Source organism: Pezoporus wallicus, unplaced genomic scaffold, assembly GCF_028554395.1.
Source record: "Pezoporus wallicus isolate ANWC-B61680 ecotype Strahan unplaced genomic scaffold, APGP_CSIRO_Pwel_v1 contig_8705, whole genome shotgun sequence".
In the NCBI taxonomy this organism is placed as follows: domain Eukaryota; kingdom Metazoa; phylum Chordata; class Aves; order Psittaciformes; family Psittacidae; genus Pezoporus; species Pezoporus wallicus.
Genome location: NW_026638439.1, coordinates 1894746 through 1914987, shown reverse-complemented (window position 1 = coordinate 1914987; position 20242 = coordinate 1894746). Strand labels below are relative to the sequence as shown.

The 20242-nt window shown below is 47.4% G+C and overlaps 1 protein-coding gene across 2 annotated transcripts in view; it reads right to left on the bottom strand.

The window, feature by feature from the left end:
- Positions 1 to 6450: 6450 nt before the first annotated feature.
- Positions 6451 to 20242, bottom strand: part of CASTOR2 (cytosolic arginine sensor for mTORC1 subunit 2) — a 146965-nt gene continuing 133173 nt past the window's right edge. For both annotated transcript variants that reach the window (XM_057410709.1, XM_057410708.1), the window contains 7 exons: positions 16671 to 16864; positions 16005 to 16137; positions 14582 to 14705; positions 13909 to 14019; positions 12479 to 12561; positions 10847 to 10941; positions 6451 to 6948 (listed from right to left, as the gene is read on the bottom strand). In XM_057410709.1, the coding sequence (XP_057266692.1) occupies positions 6883 to 6948; positions 10847 to 10941; positions 12479 to 12561; positions 13909 to 14019; positions 14582 to 14705; positions 16005 to 16137; positions 16671 to 16864 (806 nt within the window). In that variant the 3' untranslated portion in view covers positions 6451 to 6882. The remainder of the gene's footprint in view (positions 6949 to 10846; positions 10942 to 12478; positions 12562 to 13908; positions 14020 to 14581; positions 14706 to 16004; positions 16138 to 16670; positions 16865 to 20242) is intronic.

The following is a 20242-nucleotide window of genomic DNA, read 5'->3' as shown; positions in this document are numbered from 1 at the left end:
CAGTTAAGTGTTTCCCTCAGTGTCCCGGGAAGGTGCTGAACCCTCACTGGGAACGTGCACAGAGTGTTCCTGTACCAGCTCAGTGCTGCCGGGATGCCCGAGGGATAATGCTGGCCCCTGTCACATAGAGCACACGCAGGGTACAGACAGACAGATGTGCTCACGGGGAGAAGGTATCTGAATCTGGAGGCAGACCTGCACATCTCGGCCAATGTAAACACACCCCAGCACACACTATGAAATGCAAACACTATTTGGCAAAGAATGACTGGGTTTTACTCTCCAGCAGGTAATAAAAGTTTAATCCAATCCAACGCTTGCAGGCAGGACTGGAACAGGTAAGTGAGATGCCTTAAGCTGCTTACTGGAGATGTCACAATAGTCATAGTAACAGAGAGGAAAGAAATCCTCGTCAGAAAATGATTTCTGGCCCATCAGCGAATGCTGCTGTGACTCTGCTCAGGAGCCAGCAGCCAGTGCTCAGGCTGGGGCTAAAGGAACCACTTCTCCCTTGTCATTAACAGAAAATGACAATTATGCAGTGCCAAGACAGAACATTTGCTCTCACTGAGCACTGACTGCAGCAACACAGGACACAGCGCCCTCTACTCAAGTCACTCAGGAGAGTCTGAAAGCCCAACAGCAAGTGTAGGTACACGGAGCAGAAACCACTTCATGTGACCAACCCCTCTGGCCTCGGTGCCAGACACCAGCTTTACCTCCGAACACCCAGGGATACCCAGAGTCTTCCTCCCAAAGGCAAGCATCTGAAGGCTTTCTGAATACTGGGGGCTTGGGAAGGCTGGTGCCACCCTTGCTGGGATGGTGCTATGGGGACAAAGGCATCCCCAGGGGGTCACTGGGCAGGGCGGGGAGGTCTGCTTGATTCCCAGAGGGAAAAGGATGGAAACACTTTTGTGTTCACAACAACGATGAGCAAACCCATGTACATTCATATCTGCAAATTAAAAACCACACAGAGTAACTCCTTGGCATCGCTGGGCACCGCAGCAATCCCTGCCTTTCCCCTGCCCTTTCCATGCCTGTGCACTAACAAGAGCCCTCACTGCTGCATCACGGAGATGTGTGGGAAACTGCACAGACAGACACAGGGATGCCCATGGAAATAGAAATTCTGGGGCCAACAGTGTGGCTGCTGTGGGTCAGCACAGACTGAGGCCATGGCCCTTCTGCCATGACGGCTGCACCAGCTCACACCTCTGCAATAGGAAGAAATACAAGCATTGTACAGCAGAGGGAATTAAAAACCAGCTTCTTTCAGAGCCAAACTGATCAAACACATGCAATGTAGGCTCTAATGTCCCATACAGCTTCCCTACCTTTACAGGGTGCCAGTCACACTGTTGAACCCTCATCCCTGAACCCTCACTGGAGACAACAGGTCCCTGTGCAGGGCAGCCGGTGGGGGAATGTACTGGGAGCTCATGCCCAGGGATGGTAAATCCAGCCTCTGAGCAGAGCTGCTTTGTGCCTTGCATCCCTCAGGTGTCTGCCTGCTGCTGAGAGCATCACGAGCATCAGGGTGCTCATGGAGCTGTGCTGGAGCCTGAGTGACCTCCTCTGCACTCCTTGCTTCCCTCCCAGCATCTGCAGGACAGAATCTTGTGCTTTAGAAAAGTTAAACCTGATAAACTGCTGGATGCTCTTCTTGGCTAAAGCAACCGTGACCTTCCAGTAACACTTCCCTTCAAGCACCAGTCCTGAGAATCCCCACTCCAGCTCTGCATGGCACATCTGAAAAGAGTAAATCACTGCTCAGTGCCATGTGCAACCCCTCAAGCAGGGTCTGACACCAACAAGCATTTTGTTAGAGGTGAGGGTTGATTCATCTCTGACCGACAGCATTCCCTTCCTGTGCCCTTGGGAACGGTAACACTGAGCTTGGAGTTAAAAATACATTCGGAGGCAGCAGCATATTTATATTATGAATGCTCTTTATAAATGGCATTGCCATTAAATAAGTCTTAATACTAATGTCACCCACTGCAGGTGCCACCGTCTCTGTGCTCAAGCAAACCCAAATGCTTCCATTAACACCTCCCTATGCAAGAGAGATTAATACATGCCACTTGAAGCACAGCATTTAGAAACTCTATCACTGCAAATCCAACTGACTTCAATGTCTGAACAGAAACAGCAAACTGCACAATCCTCTGCCAGGATGCACTGACTGGGCGGACTGGAAATCAGCGACCTGGAAGTGCCACCTGGAAGGTCAGCTGCAAGGGAGCACCCTCAGTGCATCTGGTGAAGGGTAACTGAAGTATCAAATTAGAGGATGGTTTGGGTAAAAACCTTTCCCCACCTGGACTACAACAGCGTTCCTGATCAGCAGGAAACTGATGATGCGATGCAAAGACCGCACACTTCCCACAGCCAGGTTCCAACAGCCTCTCCTGCTTTAAATGATGCTCCAACATTTCCATCCATTTAAAAATAACCCATTTATGCTCCTCACAGGCCAATCAAGGCAAGTTTCCCAACCCACACCAGAACTCTGCATTAGCCCTCTGGCCACCGAGCCACTAGCCGGCACATCTGCCAGGAAACCCTGCAGGAAGCCCCACAGCCTCGCAAAGGTCACCACGAACCAGCTCCGGAGGAAGTCCAGAGACAAGCCCAGGCCACCCCGAAATCCTTCACAGGCAGGAGGCTCAGGAGGTGCTGGACCCAGCCCGGGCACTGGTTCAGTGCTGATGGGGACTGGAAGCCCCACTGCAAACCCCCCAGGCAGGGTCTGGGCAGGCACTTTGCAATGAACCATCACCACTTACAGACTGAAGCAATTCAGGGCAGCAACTAAAAGACTTATCTCAAGAAAAACAAACAACTTCTTTTCTATAGTCTGTGTGCTTGAGGCAACCAAACTGAAGAGGAACAGGGTGTTCCCGAAGCAGGCAGAGAACCCAGTGCTGTGAATCAAGCAGAGGAACCACAGCTTTGCTCCAGGTCAGCTTCTCTGCTGCTCGTCGCTAAAAACATGTAGAGAAATCCCGAGAGCGTAACTAAGTATTCGTATTGCCTATATACTTGAATTAAAAATATATGGTGAATACGTGTGTCTATACAGCACTTACTACGTATATACACACACCGAGAGTGTGCCTGGAGTATACACACATGTACTCACCCAGTATATATTAACCTATATTGCTCAAGTATATATGCTCTGTACAGTATACAGCCATACGGACACAGAACACAGGTATTTATACATGTGTACAAGACACACTACGCATTTCTATGTAAACACTATACAATTATATGAACATATGCCCACACTTGCACAGTAGAAAGGAATTTGCAGCCAAAATCTAACTGGGGTGGGGGGAAAAAGACAAAACCCTACATAGTAACACACACAACGTGAGAAAGGTTGACGTTCCTAAGAAAACAAAGGCCTCAGAGAAGCAAGGAGGGCATAGGAGGGCTCACGTTCTCCTTCCCTGCCCACCCCTCCTTGCAGGGCTGGCAACGCTGGTTGCATTTCACTGTTTGCTGAGGTTTTGTGCAACGAGAGGAACCAGGAAGGTTCGGGTGATCCCTGATGAGCAGCAGCCACGGCCAGGGATGCTCCCGCAGAGCCAAGCGGGATGCTCGAGGCAGGGGGGGTGGCTGATGGGTAACCGGGGCCTTCAGCGCCCAGCCAAAGGGTGTCCCACCGAGACATGCTCCTCCTTTCATCCACACAGTGTGAAACAGCACAATGCCAGGGATGCTCAGAGATGTTATTATCATAAGGCATTTAAAGAAAAAAGAAAAGATCCTTCAATTTTTCCCCACCCCAAAGGCCAGGAGGTGCTAGGAGAGCGTGAGCTGCTGAGCAGCTTGAAAAGCCACTGCTGTGACTCATGCAGCATGTGGTGGTGCATTATTACTATTGTTTTCAACAAAGCTCCTACAGACCCCTTTCTGCCTTATCCAGCCAAGGTCTCACAAGCAACACCACTGCGGACATTCACACCCATCCTGACTGCACACTTGACTGCCCGTCCCCAAGGCTCTGTTTCCAGGTTCATCCAATTCTGGCTAAATTCAGAGTTATCTCCCACCAGCAAAGTGACGTGGGGAAAACTAAAGGGAAAGCATCAAACTACCCCAAGTTGTCTGAAATAAGCTTCTGCGTTCTCAGGACAAAACAAGAGAGGAAATCAAGAGGTGAAGGTGAGCATGATGGCAGAGACAGAGCTCCTCAATGGCATTTTACATCTTGTGACATTTCCAGGCTGGGACATCAACCTGCGTTACGGAGTTCTGATCCACCCCAAAGACTTCTGCAGATTTCACAACCATAAGCCTGACTCCCCTGGGATAAAAAAGGGAAAAAATTAAACTAAAAATTCTGCCTCTGGAAGAGCCTGAGTGCAAGGTCCAAAGAATATAAAAAGTAATTAAAAACTATTTTTTTCCCACTTTCTCTTAAGGCTCAGTAAAGTTTTTGCTTGTTTCAAGTAATTCCTGATCGTACATATGATCTTTAGAAAGCAGCACTAGCACACGCAGAGCAACGCACGGTGCCCTCCCTCTGATGTGGGAAGTGGCTAAATCATCATTTCCCAATGGCTGTAAAACCTGGAGCATAAAGAACATCCTGTCCTGGTGACACCGTCCATGCACACAAGGAAAGCTCAGGCTTAACTCAGCCAACCAGAAAGTCTGGCTGGTGACTCAGCAGCTGTACACCAGCCCATGTGCTGGCATCTCCTCTCCTGCACAGTCCCACAAACACCCTAACCTGCCACCCCGAGGAGGAACCCTTGCATCCTTATGGCATGTGGTGGAAGAGCAAAGCATCTTTCTAAGCAAACATCCAGAGACACACCTGGAATAAACCTTTACTCCAGAAATCCGGAGTGAATATCATGGGGCAAGACCAAAAACGCATGTAAAGGAACAGCAAAACGTACAATTCAGCAAAGTATTAAACATGTGCCTAAGTAGGTGTTCCTCAGTAGGGATGCTTTAACTTGGGGCCTACAAATGAAAGTCACCCATGCTTTTTCCTGTGGATGCTCAATTCCCTGCCTAGCTGCTACACAACATCCTACCAATGAAATTCAGATCTGAAACTCAGCGTCTGGGTTCAGCAGCACCAGAAACCACTAACGTTAAGCTCAGCCCTCCAGCACCGTGAACGCACAACTAAACAGCTGTGAGCCAGTGTGTGAATCTGCATGTCCTACACACCAGTATAAACCTGTCTGCATGAACCTACACACCAGTATAAACCATGCCTGTGGCATGGTCTCAGGTGCTTGCTTACTGCCTCCAGATCAACGCAAAACCCTGGCTCAAATCAGCAAGACATACCTCAGGAAAACCATGCTGGAGGCTGACTCCTAGCAAAGCTGGAAACTCTCAGTAGAACTGCAAGACCTTCAACTTCTTCATGTCAAAAAAGAAATGGGAAGAACTCTAGAAATGCAAGATACACTTGGGCTCCTAATTGTGAAAGCAGAGACCTCTGCAGATGATTTCTCCTTTCCACCACCCCTCACTGTATGGTCACATCATGATGCAGACCACTGGTGCCTACAACTTGGGTGATGCCTGCTCTCCCAGCAAGTCCCTGCTGTCCTCCATGGAGTTTGTGGCTGTGGGTGCCATTCAGAGGTGGGTGCCACCATGGGCCTGAAGGCCTGGCTCCTGCTGACCCACAGCTTTGGTGCAAGCCAGGAGCAAACACCCTCCTGCTGCCCCACTGTAAAGCCCACATCACCTTCCCCTGACAGGACCAGAGGGAAAAGCCTTGGGTTTTATGCACTATCAGCATCATTCTGTTTTCAAAGAAGAGAACCCCTGGGAGACCCCACCCTGGTGATGAAGGAGCTGATGAAGAGGTGGTGATGAAGAGTCCCAGCAGGGCTTGGGCACCTTCCTGGCCCCCGTGAGGACAACCTGCTGCGTCTCTTGGCTGAGGTGGCCCAGGATGTGCAGGAGATACCCAGGGACCCCGGGCAATCCTTCACGTGCCCGTGTACAAAGTGGATGGGAAAAAGCCTGAGGAGACAGGAGGAAAGATGCCTCCCTCGTCTTGCTGGCCCTGGGGGACAGGGGATGGTTCTGATGCGAGGATGAGGGGACAGCAGCTGTCCTGGAGCAGAGGACATGGCAGGAGGACACTGGGGGAAAGGGGAGGGTGATGGGGGAAATCTGAGCTAAAATGGCCATGTTTCAATACAGACAGAAGTCTCGGTGTCCCCACCTGAAGGTGGGTCAGAGCAATGCTCTGCCCAGGCTTTCCCGGAGCAGCCAGGCTTTGACTACAGGGAAACAGGGAAAAGGGGAAAACCCAAACAACTGGATACCTTCCCCTTTTCCAGTGCCAAACAGTTTTGCCAGGGGAAACAGAACCCAATTCCCATCCCTATCTCAACACAGGCAATGAGGAACAGTCCTCAGGAAGTCTGATGCGAGGAGACAAGCCAGCACTATGCAACATCTTTTCTGTTTAATTCCACATGTCGTTGGGTTTAAGGTTCTCGGGGCTCTGTCTGAGCAAGGGCTCGTCCATCCCAGCTGAGCAGAGCACCCGTGGGGGGAGATTGTGTCCCCAGGCAGCTCCTTCCACCCCGAGAACATGGGCAGGTTACACCTCACCTTGGAGAGGACCATCAGGAAAGTGTCTCACCTCCCCTTCCTCCTGCCCCTCATTCATAAATTTAATAAAATAACAATAATAATAATTAAAACCAAGGCTTATTGGAGCTGTTTCTGCTCAACCTTCCACAGTCTCTTTTCATGTCACTCTCTGGAATCAGATTTTTCAAGAAATACTGTGAGAAAAAAAGAATAATAATTATAATAATAATAATAATTATAATAATAATAAAAAGCATCTGGAACCAGCTCAGAAGATTTCTAATGCTTTTCAGCTTGACTGACTTGGAGTGCATTGACCACACCGTTTATATTTTCTTCAGGTACCTGCAAGAAACCAGAAAGAAAAGTCATGCTCTAGCAAAAGCCAGGCAGGGATGACACAGAAAGGGACAAGAGACGAGGCAGAAGAGTCCCAAGGAGCCAGGTATGTTGCTCTTGTACACCTGAACTCCACTGCGAAAGGACTCCACCTGTAAGAGACACCCTCTGGTTCAAAAGCATCAACCCATGGTACCCCTAGGAGCAAACACTCTAAGTGAGATCTGGCTGGTTTGCTGTCTGCCTGGTGGGTGCTGGTGGGGAGGCAACTGTTTGGGGGTTTTCATTTCCTTCTCCTCCTCTCTTCTCCTCCTTTCCCTTCCTTTTGTTCATAAAGCATTTGTATGACATGAGCTCCCTCATGCAAGGTGTCCGTGCTGATGCCTAAGGGCTCCATGATGCTCTCTGAGGCATCCTACAGGTTTGGGACCTGTAAGTGTGGTGGCAGTAGAACATGTCCATCAAAAGAAGAGAACTGCCCACCTGCTTGTGGTGGGGGGTTCTATTTGGTGTGGTGTAGCACCCGAGCTCTCTTACCCAGTCTTATGATACATTTAACCATAGAAGTCCATATACAAAATTATTAGTGAGTGTCTTTTCACACTTACTGCAAGAAAAAACTCTTTCAACACAAGATACAAAAGATGTCAGAGCAAGTGTCACTGGTATAAAAGAATCACAATCAAAGTTATATCAGACAGAAAAGAGGCATCTGACATTATATAAACTTAAAGATGGCAATCAGGGGACAGGCAGTGAACAGCTCTTGGAAAGTGGAAAGGGGGCTGAGGGAAAAATAAACAGCCTGCGAGCTGCTGCAAGAAGCCAAAATAATTCACGTTAAGTTGAAGAAGGATCCTCTGTGAGGTATTTGAGTCCTTGGCCAGGAGTACAATACCTGGATTCACTGGACACCCTCCAGAGCTCAGACAGTGGAAATACAACTGGACTGTGATTTTCTGCAAGGCTTTTAAGAGAAATGGGGGGAAAACCCATGAGAAAATAACAAGAAAAATGTTCTTTTTTCCAATGGAAAGATGGAATAGGAGCAGGTAACTGATGATGTGTGAACACAAGTCAGCTGGGAAAGGAAGGAAATAATCTTAAAACCACCATACAGCAAAGTCTTATGGGTTAGGAAGAAAACCCCAGCAAACCTCTACACACTGAGACAGGACTCTCCACTGCCTCCCCTTCATTATTTTCCCAGTACATTGAACACTGCAGTGGTAGAAGCCATATGACTCTCTGACTCTCCAGAAGATAAGACACAGGAATCACTTTTGTAAACCACATTTTCTTTGCCAGCCCAAGTGGATGATCAGTGGGTCTCCTGACCGACCTCCTGATCGATCATTCACTGCAAAATGCTTGACTCCCTTCATGCTGAGGAAATGGTCATGATCATACCACCAATATCTGGACTGGATTTTCTCCAGGACAGATGGGCGAACAGTTCTTATTCATAGGAGACATCCTAATTGGTCACCAGTGGAGAAGTCCTACCCTCTCTGCCCCTTAGAAAAGGTCCCTATCCCAGTGCAGCTGGTGTAAGATGTTCCCTTGTCAGCCAGAGGGTAGATCAAAGCATCTACCACAAAGTGAAAAGTAAAGCTCTGAACTAAGTCCCAGACATTACTTCAGCCCGTTAGATGCAAAATGCTGGTGAAGAGCAAGATACCTTTGAGCACGAGGCAGAGAGAACAGAGCACCTGGAACAGGGACTCTTCTCACTTGCTCTCTCTAGAGGGAGCTGGAAATCACAGCTCTCTCCACCCTGACGGCACAGAGAGGACACACCAGAGACCTGGAGGTTCTCATCCCACCACTGTCTCCCAAGGAGATTTCTTCTCAAGCATAGGCTGTGATTTCCAAGTCAAAATTCTACAGCTACAGCATTGCAGGAAGACCTGAATATTAACATCCAGGCCAAATAAAAATTAAGCAACAAAAACCACCTTAATATGCACAGGAAAAAAAAAAAAAAAGACGAAATCAAAGGGAAGAAAGCTTTTATAAAGTACTCTAAATTTTTGAACAACCTTAAAGAGAGAAAGGATTCAAAATATGCTCAGACCCTGACAAATGTCAGTAGAAGTCAAGGTGTTTTGGTGGCAAAGTTAGGGAAAACGAGACAAAATCTAGGTCAGGCTCTTGGCCAACAAACCCAATCTACAGCCAGCATGCACACAGCCTAGGAACCACGCCTGCAGCAAAGTCAAGCAAAGGAGGGCTTGAAATGCACCTTTCACATGGAGGAAAGATTTGACAGCTTGAAAGGCACTGTCTAGATAAAAAGGCTTTCGAAACCTTAGAAAAAGAAAACAGCAAGTAGCAAGGAAAATGCTAAAATACTGATTTGAGTAAGGAAGAGCTGCAGACCTCAGTGCATCACCCAAATAATACCCTGCCAGCTGCTGGGAGACAGGCACCTGCTGGGCTCAACTTAGCCGGATGAGCCACTTTTCAAAGGCGGAGCTGCCTGCAGAGTCATCACAATTGCAGGGCACAAGTTGTAAGTGAAATATCTGTTTGAACCAACAGGGCTTAGCTTTCCAGATACTGCTTGACAACTGGAAGCGCTCTGCACCTTGTGCCTTGGGCAGGAAGCATGCACCTGGAGCCACAACAACAGGCAGGAATGTGAGGCAAAGCTAACAGTATTGATTTTAAAATGGTGTTTTATTAGCTTATCTTATCGGCACAGTTAATATTCAAGAAAAGAAGACAAACATATATAACACTTTGACCTTTGCTATCTGGAATAATATTTACTTTTGCTCTTTACACACATGACCTATAGTCTGCAAATGGTTCACACCAACTGTGAAAAACCAAAGTGATTAGCTGAATAAAACCCGCCTTGAACTCACTGGTGCTTCTACAGGTCAAAAGGAAGGCCTGAGCAGTGAATGTACAGCCATAAAAGGAGAAGCATAATGCAATGAAGTGCAAATTTAGGAAAAAAAAAAACCAAAAGCACAAAGCAGCTCTGTGTTGCTGGCTTTGTTAGCACATGGACTACTGACTCCCTCCCTCAGGACTAAGGGAATGGGCTCCAAGTCAAATGCCATCCTGTTTGTGGCTACAGACCTAGCAATTTTCCCTTTCCAAGGAAACGTCTCATTTTTGAGGGTGTCCTATACAGCCAAAGGAAGAGCAGAGATAGGCTTAGATGGTAAAATATCCACCAGGATAAAGGAGAAGAGAGCCCTGTATGAATGGCAAGACCCTCATGCTGATGGCTGTGCTGCAACTGCTTGTGGGCATTCAGAAGAACAGACACAGCAACATCCTTCTCTGCTTCAAAATCGCCTCCCCTTGAGGTACTGACAATTACTGCTATTTATCAAAGGCCCACAAGGAGGATGAGGCAAGATCAGCTGAGCTCATCAGATGGATCTTAAAACACAAAGGTTAGAGCCATGCAGGCTCTAATCTTCATGAGATGAAGGCAGGGGTTTGCTATTGGGAGACTCTCCAAAAAGTCTCCATGTACAAAAGCACCCACCTGAGAGCCTGGAGCCTCCGACTATATATGCAGGAAAAGACGAGGTCTTGTCTCTGTTTGTAATAAAAGGTGGTGGTACAGTGGCACAGAGTGCTCAGGGAGGTCAGGAGGTCTCCAGTGCTGTAGATCTTTAAGGACTGAGACCAGCCTTTTGCAAGAATGACACTGTGACACTCCCTAGCATGGCTCTGCCTTGGGGTAGGGCTGGCCTTGGTTCAGAAGCCTCTGACCCAGGGCAGTGACAGCCAGGAGGCTGGGGAGAGGTATTTGCTGAGCTATGTGAGGGCAAAGACACTCCAATAAGCTCTCCAGATGGGAAATAATGTTCTCATCATGAATTTTCTCCCAGGGGAAAGATTTCCCCTATTCCAAAGAAGCTGTCTTGATACTCACCAACGCGTGATCAAACTTAAAAGTACTGATGTAGTAGGCTGGGATGTCAGCTGCGGCCAAAGGCTCAGAAATCTGAGCAACAATTCCACATTCATCTGTGGAGGAGATACAAATCAATCATTGTGTGAATGGCACCTGAGTATCTCCCAGAACTCCTGGGTCTCACCAGCTCGACGCCTATACCGGGAGGAGTTTGTCTTCACAAATGCCAGCCAGAAAGGACCTCTGATTTTATGTGTTGTTTATCACAGAATCAGGCTCTTTGGGCCACCACGATACAATGCACATTTAATTTTATTGCCTTCTTTTTGTTACAGAGAAATGTAAGTCCCCCAGAGGCACAAACATTAGGAGTGGAATGATTTTCAAAGGTCCAAAGAAAGGCAATTAATAATCATAGAATCATAGAACAATTAGGGTTGGAAAGGACCTTAGGATCATCTAGTTCCAAACCCCCTGCCATGGGCAGGGACACCAATAATGTTTAGGAAGGAGGCACCAAAACCAGTCTCATATACCTTAACCTCCACTTTTCTCTTTAATTGCTATGAAATGCTTTGTCCTGCATCTCTTGAGAGAAGAGATGCTGACCTGCTGGTTGGCCTGGACACATGGTTCCTAGGCTGTAGACCACCACAGCCCCTGAGACAGGACTTCATGCCAATTAAATTCGTCCTGCTTATCGCAGATCGATGGTACATTGTTTCCACATGACATCTGAGTTTCACTGATCCAAACGGAACATTTCAGCTTTATTGTAAGCTAACATATTTAAACACTGCATACTTAGGGGACTGGTGGGTGTCCTGATGTCCCGCAGGTGACATACAACGTGCTATTTCTTCATATTTTGCATCTAAGATGCATGAAGAGAAGGTGCATGAAAATTTCCTCCTTGCACCTTCCGGCTGGCCAGTGTAGAAGCTGCAATTAAATATAAAACTTGGCCAAGCATTTCTCAGACATGCTCCTGAAGCCTGTATTTTGTAACTGCTTCAGAGACCATGGGAAAGGAGACCTAATGTTTCCTAAACATCAGCCATTGTAGCAATATTCACATTGGACTCCTTAAAATGACAAGGGACATAAATATAGCAAGGACACTTCTGCAGGCTTAAAGCATTTGCTCTGTACTACTTAGGTCCAATATTCTTCTGAGGAGAGAAAATGTTTGCAGCACTGGATGTGAAACAGGTCTGTGAACAGGACTCCCACTTGGACTGCTATAAATCTGTACTACATCTACTAAAGCCAGAGCTGCCCAAGGAGCGCACTGGAGCATGACAGTGCCTTCTGCCCACCGACTGCTGTAATCTGCAACACATTCCCATGCCATCTTTTTGTCCACTTTTTCTCTTTAAACAGAGACGCAGCTGCAGCTACTTCCCAAGTCCAGCAGATGAATGTAATTTAGATGGAGCTGTCAAGCATGTAGCACTTTCCAAAGTATATTTAGAAGTCTGACTTATTAGGTAGGAGTCAGACTCCTCCTGTTTGAAAATCTCAGCTTGCAAAGTCATCTTAAGATGCTCTTAAAAAGCCTCAGCCTCAGATGGATTTTTCCATCATCCCTGAAGGCCCTGAGGCAAATGACTACCTGTGCACCAACTGATCCCCCAGATGTCTACCTACCAAAGCCAAGAGGCTGCCCACCAATCCGCACCATCTTCCAGAGCTCACCAGATGCACTTGTAAACAACAAATTATTAGGAAATCTGTAAAAGGAAAAGAAATTCCAAACATGGCAATTAAAACACAGCAGTGTGTCAAATTCTGCCTGAGGGGATGCTGCTGTTCCTGTATCCCTGCACTGCTGGAAGCCGACAGCAGCAGCAGCAGCTTAGTGAAACTGAGAAAATTCAAGGCAAGAGGGACAGATGCACCTGCCTGCCCCTCCAGACATCCTGTGGTTCATCAGCATCTGACACTGGAGGTGTGCAGAGGCACCCAGAGAGACACAGGAAAAGATCTGTAAAAAACAGGCCACACCCCATCTTTACAAAGGTTGAGACTGTTAATCTGAAGGCTTGACTTGAGCTGCATTTAGAAACACCTAGGGACAGAGTATGTTTTCACACCTACTCTCTTAGGAATGTGAATGGTGACCACTGTTTTTGTGTCTGAGCATCACCAGTGCCTTTTTGCATGCCATCCCTGTTTGATCCCTGCTGAGATCCCATTTCTTAGCAGGGTTAAGAAGAGCAGTAGCTAAGAGACTTGCCCAGGGTTAAGCAGGCAGTCTGTGACAGAGTTCTCCAAGCACCAGGCTGCAGGCTGCCACTCTGTCTAGCCTCTCTTGAAGGCAGACAGCACTTTACTCCTATTAAGGTCAAAGAAATTTTCAAGGGGGCAATTAATAGTTTGCAAAACAAGTCCCTAGGGCAGGCAAGAATCAAACCCAACCACTGCACTGTGTGTCAAGAGCGAATTTATGCACTGCATCTCAGCGCAGCATCTGGCCTAGCCTCCAGACCTCAGAGACTTTTGTGATGTGAAGCTGCAGAAGTACACACACAGACACAGGCTGATCTTTGCTCCCAAGCTGATTTTTTCCCTGCCAGACAAATGAGTCCTGGTCTCTGGCTGCACAGGGGTGACTCAGTACATTATCATCACAAGGAGACTCTGAGCCCAGCCATGTGCAAAAGCAAAGCGGGAGGACAGCATCGCTGACATCTCCACCCTGCTTTTGGCCTTTAGCAGTAAATATTCAACCACAAATACCAGAGTTTCTTGGGTTTGCTCTTAAAAGCACAACTAATGAACAATGGAGTAAAATATCAAAATCACTTTGCTCCAGTGTTCCTCTTTCAAAACTGAGATAACTCTACATTATAGTGGCTTGTCATTTCACTGAGGGCTTGGATAGATAAGCCCAAAATTCAGGAGCTGGAACATGCCAGACCTCACTCAGAAAAGTGACACAGAATGTACGAGCACATCACAGCCATGCAGTGAGGCTCCCAAGAATTAATATGGAAGAGCTTAAGCTGCTTCCTGCTCCTTTGAAAACCTCTTAGGTGCTTTTCTGGGGTCCATAAGACCCTAAGACCAAAGCTCACCTCTGCTGTGTCTGGACATCCATGACCAACGAGATGTAACCCTCGATGAGAGAAAAGGAGAAAAAGCGAATGTGTCCCGAGTCTTCATTGCCCACCACTGATTCTTTTACTCTGAAGAAACAGAAGACAACAGCATTAACTGTGGCTAGAAGAGCAAAAGAATCTTTTTAAAGCAGATATATATAGCCAGTGACATCAGGGATGTTCATACACTGACCTGGGGCAGTGACACTGTGTCCTGTCACATAAATTTTGCTGAGGAACATAATGCCAGTCCCCACAATTGACAAAACTCTCCCATCCCTGCCCCAAGGTCCTCTCACAGGAGGCGGTGGACCAGGAACCACAGGTGCCAATGGGCAGCAGCCCAGGCAGCTGTGCATCCCCTGGTCATACGTGGATATACAGCACATTGATCACACTGCTGCTCTTCGCTTAAATCGGAAAAGACTCAGCTTTCCAAAGCCAGCAGACATCTTTGGGCACCTTCAGTGTCTTATTTGGCTTCCATCTCTCAGGACAACCTTCTTGAGCCTGTGAAACCTCCCTCCCTAGGAGCTGAGAACTGCCACAGCATAAGGCCACAGCAGATCCCTGGGCATCCTGGTGGGGCAATGTGCATTTGTGCCTCCAAACACCTCCCCCAGGAGTCTGTCTCCCTGATGGGACCTACCCATTGGAGTAAAACATGACATCCATTAGTAGTGTAGCAACAGTGGGAAGGGTATCTGGATCCAGGCTGGTGACGCAGAACATATTACTCGGACTGGAAAGGGGATGAATGACAGGCCTCTGAACTGAAAGAGACACACAGAGACACACACAGCTATGAAGCCGCATCTGCAGCAGGTTCACGTTCCACCAGACATTATCCGTGTACTGGTAGTGGCCGCAGAGAAAGCTGACAGCATTTGTAAGGAAGTTATTTGCTGAAGTCCTCCTGGCTCTCAGACAGGGACTGAGGAGCCTGGGGATAACCTGTTCCTATGGTGTTCTCCCTGGGGTATACGGTAATATCATCCTGCATGGGGCACAGGTCAGCTCCCTGCTCACAGGGGCTCTAAGGCCATCAGATGCATCCACATTAGACAAGGGTAAGCTAAAGGAGCTGCCAACACAGACTGAAAGGTAGAAATAAACTCAGGCTTCTATCATTTAAAAGACAGAGCTATGGAAGGCATTTCTGGCAGTACACTCTCGTCTCCTTCCTTTTTGGGGGCCTATTTTGCCATAATGTCTACAAAAATTCAAAACCAGATGCCACGCAGCAGCTTGGTAAACACACTGCAGCCAAGGACTGAAAAGCAGCCAGTATTCAGGCATGCAGCTACTGAACAGAACAACAAAGCACATTGCATACCTGTGCATTATCAGTGTGTGTTTCACTGTGCCCTTCCTTCCCACGTTTTGCCCCAGGCTCATTTTCTTAAACAAGATGATTTATAGCTCTAGAGTGACGAGGCTGAGTGGCACTTCATAATAACTGAGCTCTGCTTTGTTTGGTTATGGGCATAAAACTACAGGCAGGTGTGTAGGTCAACATACGGATTTAAGTAGTTGCTTTTTCTGACTGTGTCCTTTGCCTGATGCTTGTTCCTCTAGACTGGAAACATCCTTACGTTCTGTACAGACCTGGGCTCATTGTAGCCTTGATCCTGACTGGTACTTAAGTGTGAAAGCTGAATAATATTCTCTGTACATCACTGCAAGACTTAAAACAAGCTTTTATATAAGCCATTTTCAACTGCAATAATGAAACATGGAAATACAGGCTACACATAATGTTAGCTTTGCAATTAAAATGAATTGTACTTTAACCTGTAGAAAGGTTAAAGGCATGGCTCCTCCAGAGATGTGAAACCAGCATTACAAGGCTCAAATTCAAGCAAAGCTCATCAGCACTGCTCAGAAAGTTAAGCACCTACTCAAATCCTTGGTTGAACTGGGACAGACTCAGGTGTGTGCTAAGATAGTTTATTATCTCACAACAGGAAAATCACTCATCAAAATGTTGAAGGGAGGTAGGAGGCAGACTTTCACCCCCATGTGTCATGGAGACCAACTCCCTGGCAAGCTGAGCCCATGCTGATCCTTACCTAGTTTTGGTTTGACAAATCCATTTGTTATCCCAAGGTCATCAGCAGCCACTGTCTCCCCATTTACTACTCTGAGGATGGTGAACTCAGCAGCCAGTGTGTGCATCACGAAGGGCAGGTCTCGCTCACGTACCTGAAGTTGACAACAGGATTATCTCATGGTGGTGTGCACCAGAGGTGAGAATACACTGCAGTGGATGTTATGTGCTCTGAGGGCACAGAAAAGTGGACACATCCCTGCTTGAGCCAGCAGGGGTGTAAGGATAAATACCACCTGGATGCGTCTCTAGAGAAGCATATCTGGAGATATATCAATAGTATTAAGCACCACAGTGCTTTTAATCAGAGAATAATATAATCATAGAACCACAGAGTGGTGTGTGTTTGAAGGGACCTTAAGGCTCATTCAGTTCCAACCCCCAACACTTCACACTAGACCACGTCACCCAAGGCTCTGTCCAACCTGGCCTTGAACACTGCAATGTCATCACCCCATGGGAATAGCTGCCAGAGAGCCTAACCACATGGCACAGAGCTCTGGGGAAAGGCAGCTTTGGTACTTCTGCTGCTCCTCAAACAACTTGTTCCCAGAAATGTCATTAAAACTGCTCAATGGAACTTTCATCTGGTGGCAGGTAACTGCCTGGTCCTCTCATGTCCTCTTACCAGGATGAAGTCCGTCTGATAGGTGGAGAGCATGAACACTGAGATGTTTTGGTCAGCTAGTGGTGCTATTACTGACTTGGCAATTTTGGTCACTCCGATGGGCTGGGAGCCGGAGAAGCCACCTCCACCAGACACCACGTTGAGGGCAAGCCATGTCGCATCAGCCACGCTCAAGTGTTCCGAGGAAGGAAGCTCTGCAAAGAGACAGCGGGGGAGGTCAGTGGTTTGGTTTAGAGGCAGAGAGAGCCAGGTCCACATTCTGGTTTGTATGTGGTTAGCACAGACCCCAGTGCAATGAATGAGATGAGCCCATTGGGGTTCCCACGCTGCTATTCCAGCCAGCCTCCTGGGCTTCCCACACTGCTTCACAGGGTGGTACTGTGCTGTGTTTTAATTACACCAACTGCATCAACTTCCACTGAAGGAGTCATACAGATTTTCAAGGACAACACACTGCATGCGCCTCAGCAACTAGCTCAGATGCTGGTGACCAGCACTGCTGATTTCCCCATTTAACTTAAGTCAAATCTCTTTTATCTCACAATTTCTCCAGATGCTTTCCTTGAGTTTTTCTGGTCTCTTTTGTTCCCTTTCTCCTGCTCTAAACCCAGATTTTATTCTCCTGGACTTGAAACAGAGGCTGACTTTGGAGATGCAAAGCATGGACCCTATGCATCTGTGGGGTGCTGCCTCCATCTCTAGAGCAGAAGTCAAGAGCTTCACAGCTCTTAAAATATGGATGGTCTAACATATACACCAGAGATCAAGGTGACCATGTACAGAGATAATGGAAATCTTTTTAAGAATAACCCCAGTTCCATTCCATTTGCTTCTAGTCTATTAAGGAGTTAAAAATGTGCAGCTTAACCACTTAATACAAATTATTAACTGTTTTAAAGAAACCTTAATGTATTAACAGTCCATAAAACCAGGTGCAGACTCTGGAATGAAGGCAGAAGTCTCTCTAAGTTTTTCTGGACTTTGGATTTTGGTTTGGCAAATTACAGAAACAAACAGGTCAGATCCAGATCCAGATTTACAAATGCATAATCCCAGTTAAAACTACCCAGCATAAGGAACCGGACCTCAGATGCAGATGCAGCAAGTAAAGACACAGCGGAGATCCCAACAGAAACCTACACACTCTGCTTAGAGGTTAGATGCAGCCCAGCAGTTCCAAGCACAAATCCCAGCACCTCTGCTCTTGCAGTCAGTGCCCTGGTGCTGTAGGCAAGTCACTTCATGTCTCCATCCCCACGTGTCCTACTCTGTGCACCCACTCCTGGCTCATCCATAGAGTTTTTTCTCCTTTCCTTCCCCTTCAGCAAGACCTCTGGGAGCTGTTTCTGTACAGCTCCAGACACCATGTAATAAATTCCTAACCTCACCCCCTCTGAATCCCCAGGCACCACTGCTGTGAGACAATGACAGCGCTGAAAACCCAAAATGAACTGAATAACAAATACTATTCATTTTGCTCTCCTCAATAACCTCAATTGTGTGTGCCATGAAAATAACCCTGAGCAAACACACTGCAAACAGTGGGGACACTGAGGGTTCTGTATTTTGATGTTTAGCTTCATAGACCAATGTTTCTTTTTCACTGAATAATCACAGCTTACATGGAATGAAAACTAGACACCAGGGAGAGGGGTAAGTTTGTGCATGAATCAACACCATGTTACCTCAGAGAGACCAGTGCAAGTTGCTTGCAGAATATTATTGCAGCAAAATACCATTTTCTGATCAGACCGCCCTTTGCATCAGAAAAGCACCCCCAAAACAAAGCTTACTACATCAATTGGCATGGAGGAGCTAGGGCTCAAAACAACTGCTGCTGAGCTAATAAGCAGCTGACATCTTTTTTTCCTTTATTCCCACCTCTGCTCCTTGCCTGTGAAATAAATAAGAAGGAAAAAAAGCCCAGATGTGTTCCTTCTTTGGACATGGACTTGCTCCCTGGCAGCACGGAGTGGGCAGGCACAGGCGAGGCCACCTGCACATCACTGGTATTTACACTTCCATTTCCCACATCCCAAAGCCATTACAGCAGCCAGGCAATGACATCACGGAAAGGTCAAGTGACACCTTTCCTCTCTGCAAGCTCACCCCCAAAAGCCTCTGGCAGCACAGCCACCCGAGTCAGTGCACAGGATGCACGTGCAGCTCCGTGTGCTCCGGGGTCCAGTGCTCACCAACCTGGAAACCCACAGTGAGCAAACTGTCTGCTCATCATAGATTTACAGACTGGTGTGGGTTGGAAGGGACCTCAAAACTTGTCCAGCTCCAAACCCCTGCCATGAACAGGGACACCTTCCACTAGAGCAGCTTGCTCCAAGCCCCTGTGTCCAACCTGGCCTTGAACACTGCCAGGGATGGAGCAGCCACAGCTTCTCTGGGCACCCTGTGCCAGTGCCTCAGCACCCTCACAGGGAAGAACTTCTGCCTAAGAGCTCATCTCAGTCTCCCCTCTGGCAGGTTAAAGCCATTCCCCTTGTCCTGTCTCTACATCCCTTGTCCAAAGCCCCTCTCCCAGTTTCTTGTTGGCCTCTTTAGGCCCTGGAGCTGCTCTAAGGTCTCCCCTTCAGGAGCCTTCTCTTCTCCAGGCTGAACCAGCCCAGCTCTCTCAACCTGGCTCCAGAGCAGAGCTGCTCCAGCCCTTGCAGCATCTCCACGGCCTCCTCTCCGCTTGCTCAAGGAGGTCCATAATGACTTGCTACCAGCAGCAAGTTATCACAACTCATTTCACTCTCTATAAACAGAGAGGATGATGCTCCTGCTTTGTACAGGTGACATGGCCCTGGCTGAAGTTCATTAAATACCAGTTTCAATACTATGCTGGTCAGGGACGTGGCAGAAGATGCAGTATTTCACGGTGGACAGAGGCGTTACCACATTTCACTTTGGTAGGAGTGGGACTGGAGGAGCTGTCCTGAGAAGACCTCATCAACCTTCCTCAGGGGGTAGGAAGGCTGATTTGTGCACTGCATTTGTAATCACTGGAAAGTGTTGATCATGGTTGGTTTTGTGTGTTTAACAGGACATATGAAGTGTGACAGGGGCCACTGCATTTGCTTAAGTAACCTGCTTCTCATCATTCAATTAACTTATAGAATGCAAAAAGCAGTCTGCAAAAAAAACAGATAGAAAGCGACTGAAATACTGATTTTGGACACTGTTTCTACTAGGCAGCCAGATGGAAAAGTACAACCCAAATTTTAATGAAACAAACCCAAGCCATAAGCTCAACAAATTCACCTAAATAGCATCAAATAAGCCACGTAGGAAGGGGCTTTGCCCAGGAAGCTGTCAAATGCAGTCAACCCAAGGAGAGCTGAAAACACCAAACATAACATTAACACAGACTCAGGGAGGCAGAATAAGGTAGTAAATAAAGAGCAAAATGAGGAATCACCCATGTTTCAGCACCAACCCACCAAACCCACCATTGCCACTACTTCCCTGCACAAGAGCAGAGCTCCTGACACCCCAGAGCTGCTATGGAGCCCCATCAACTTACACAAGAGGTGATCACCTTGATAGCCCAAGCGCAGAACTCAACCTGCCTGGCA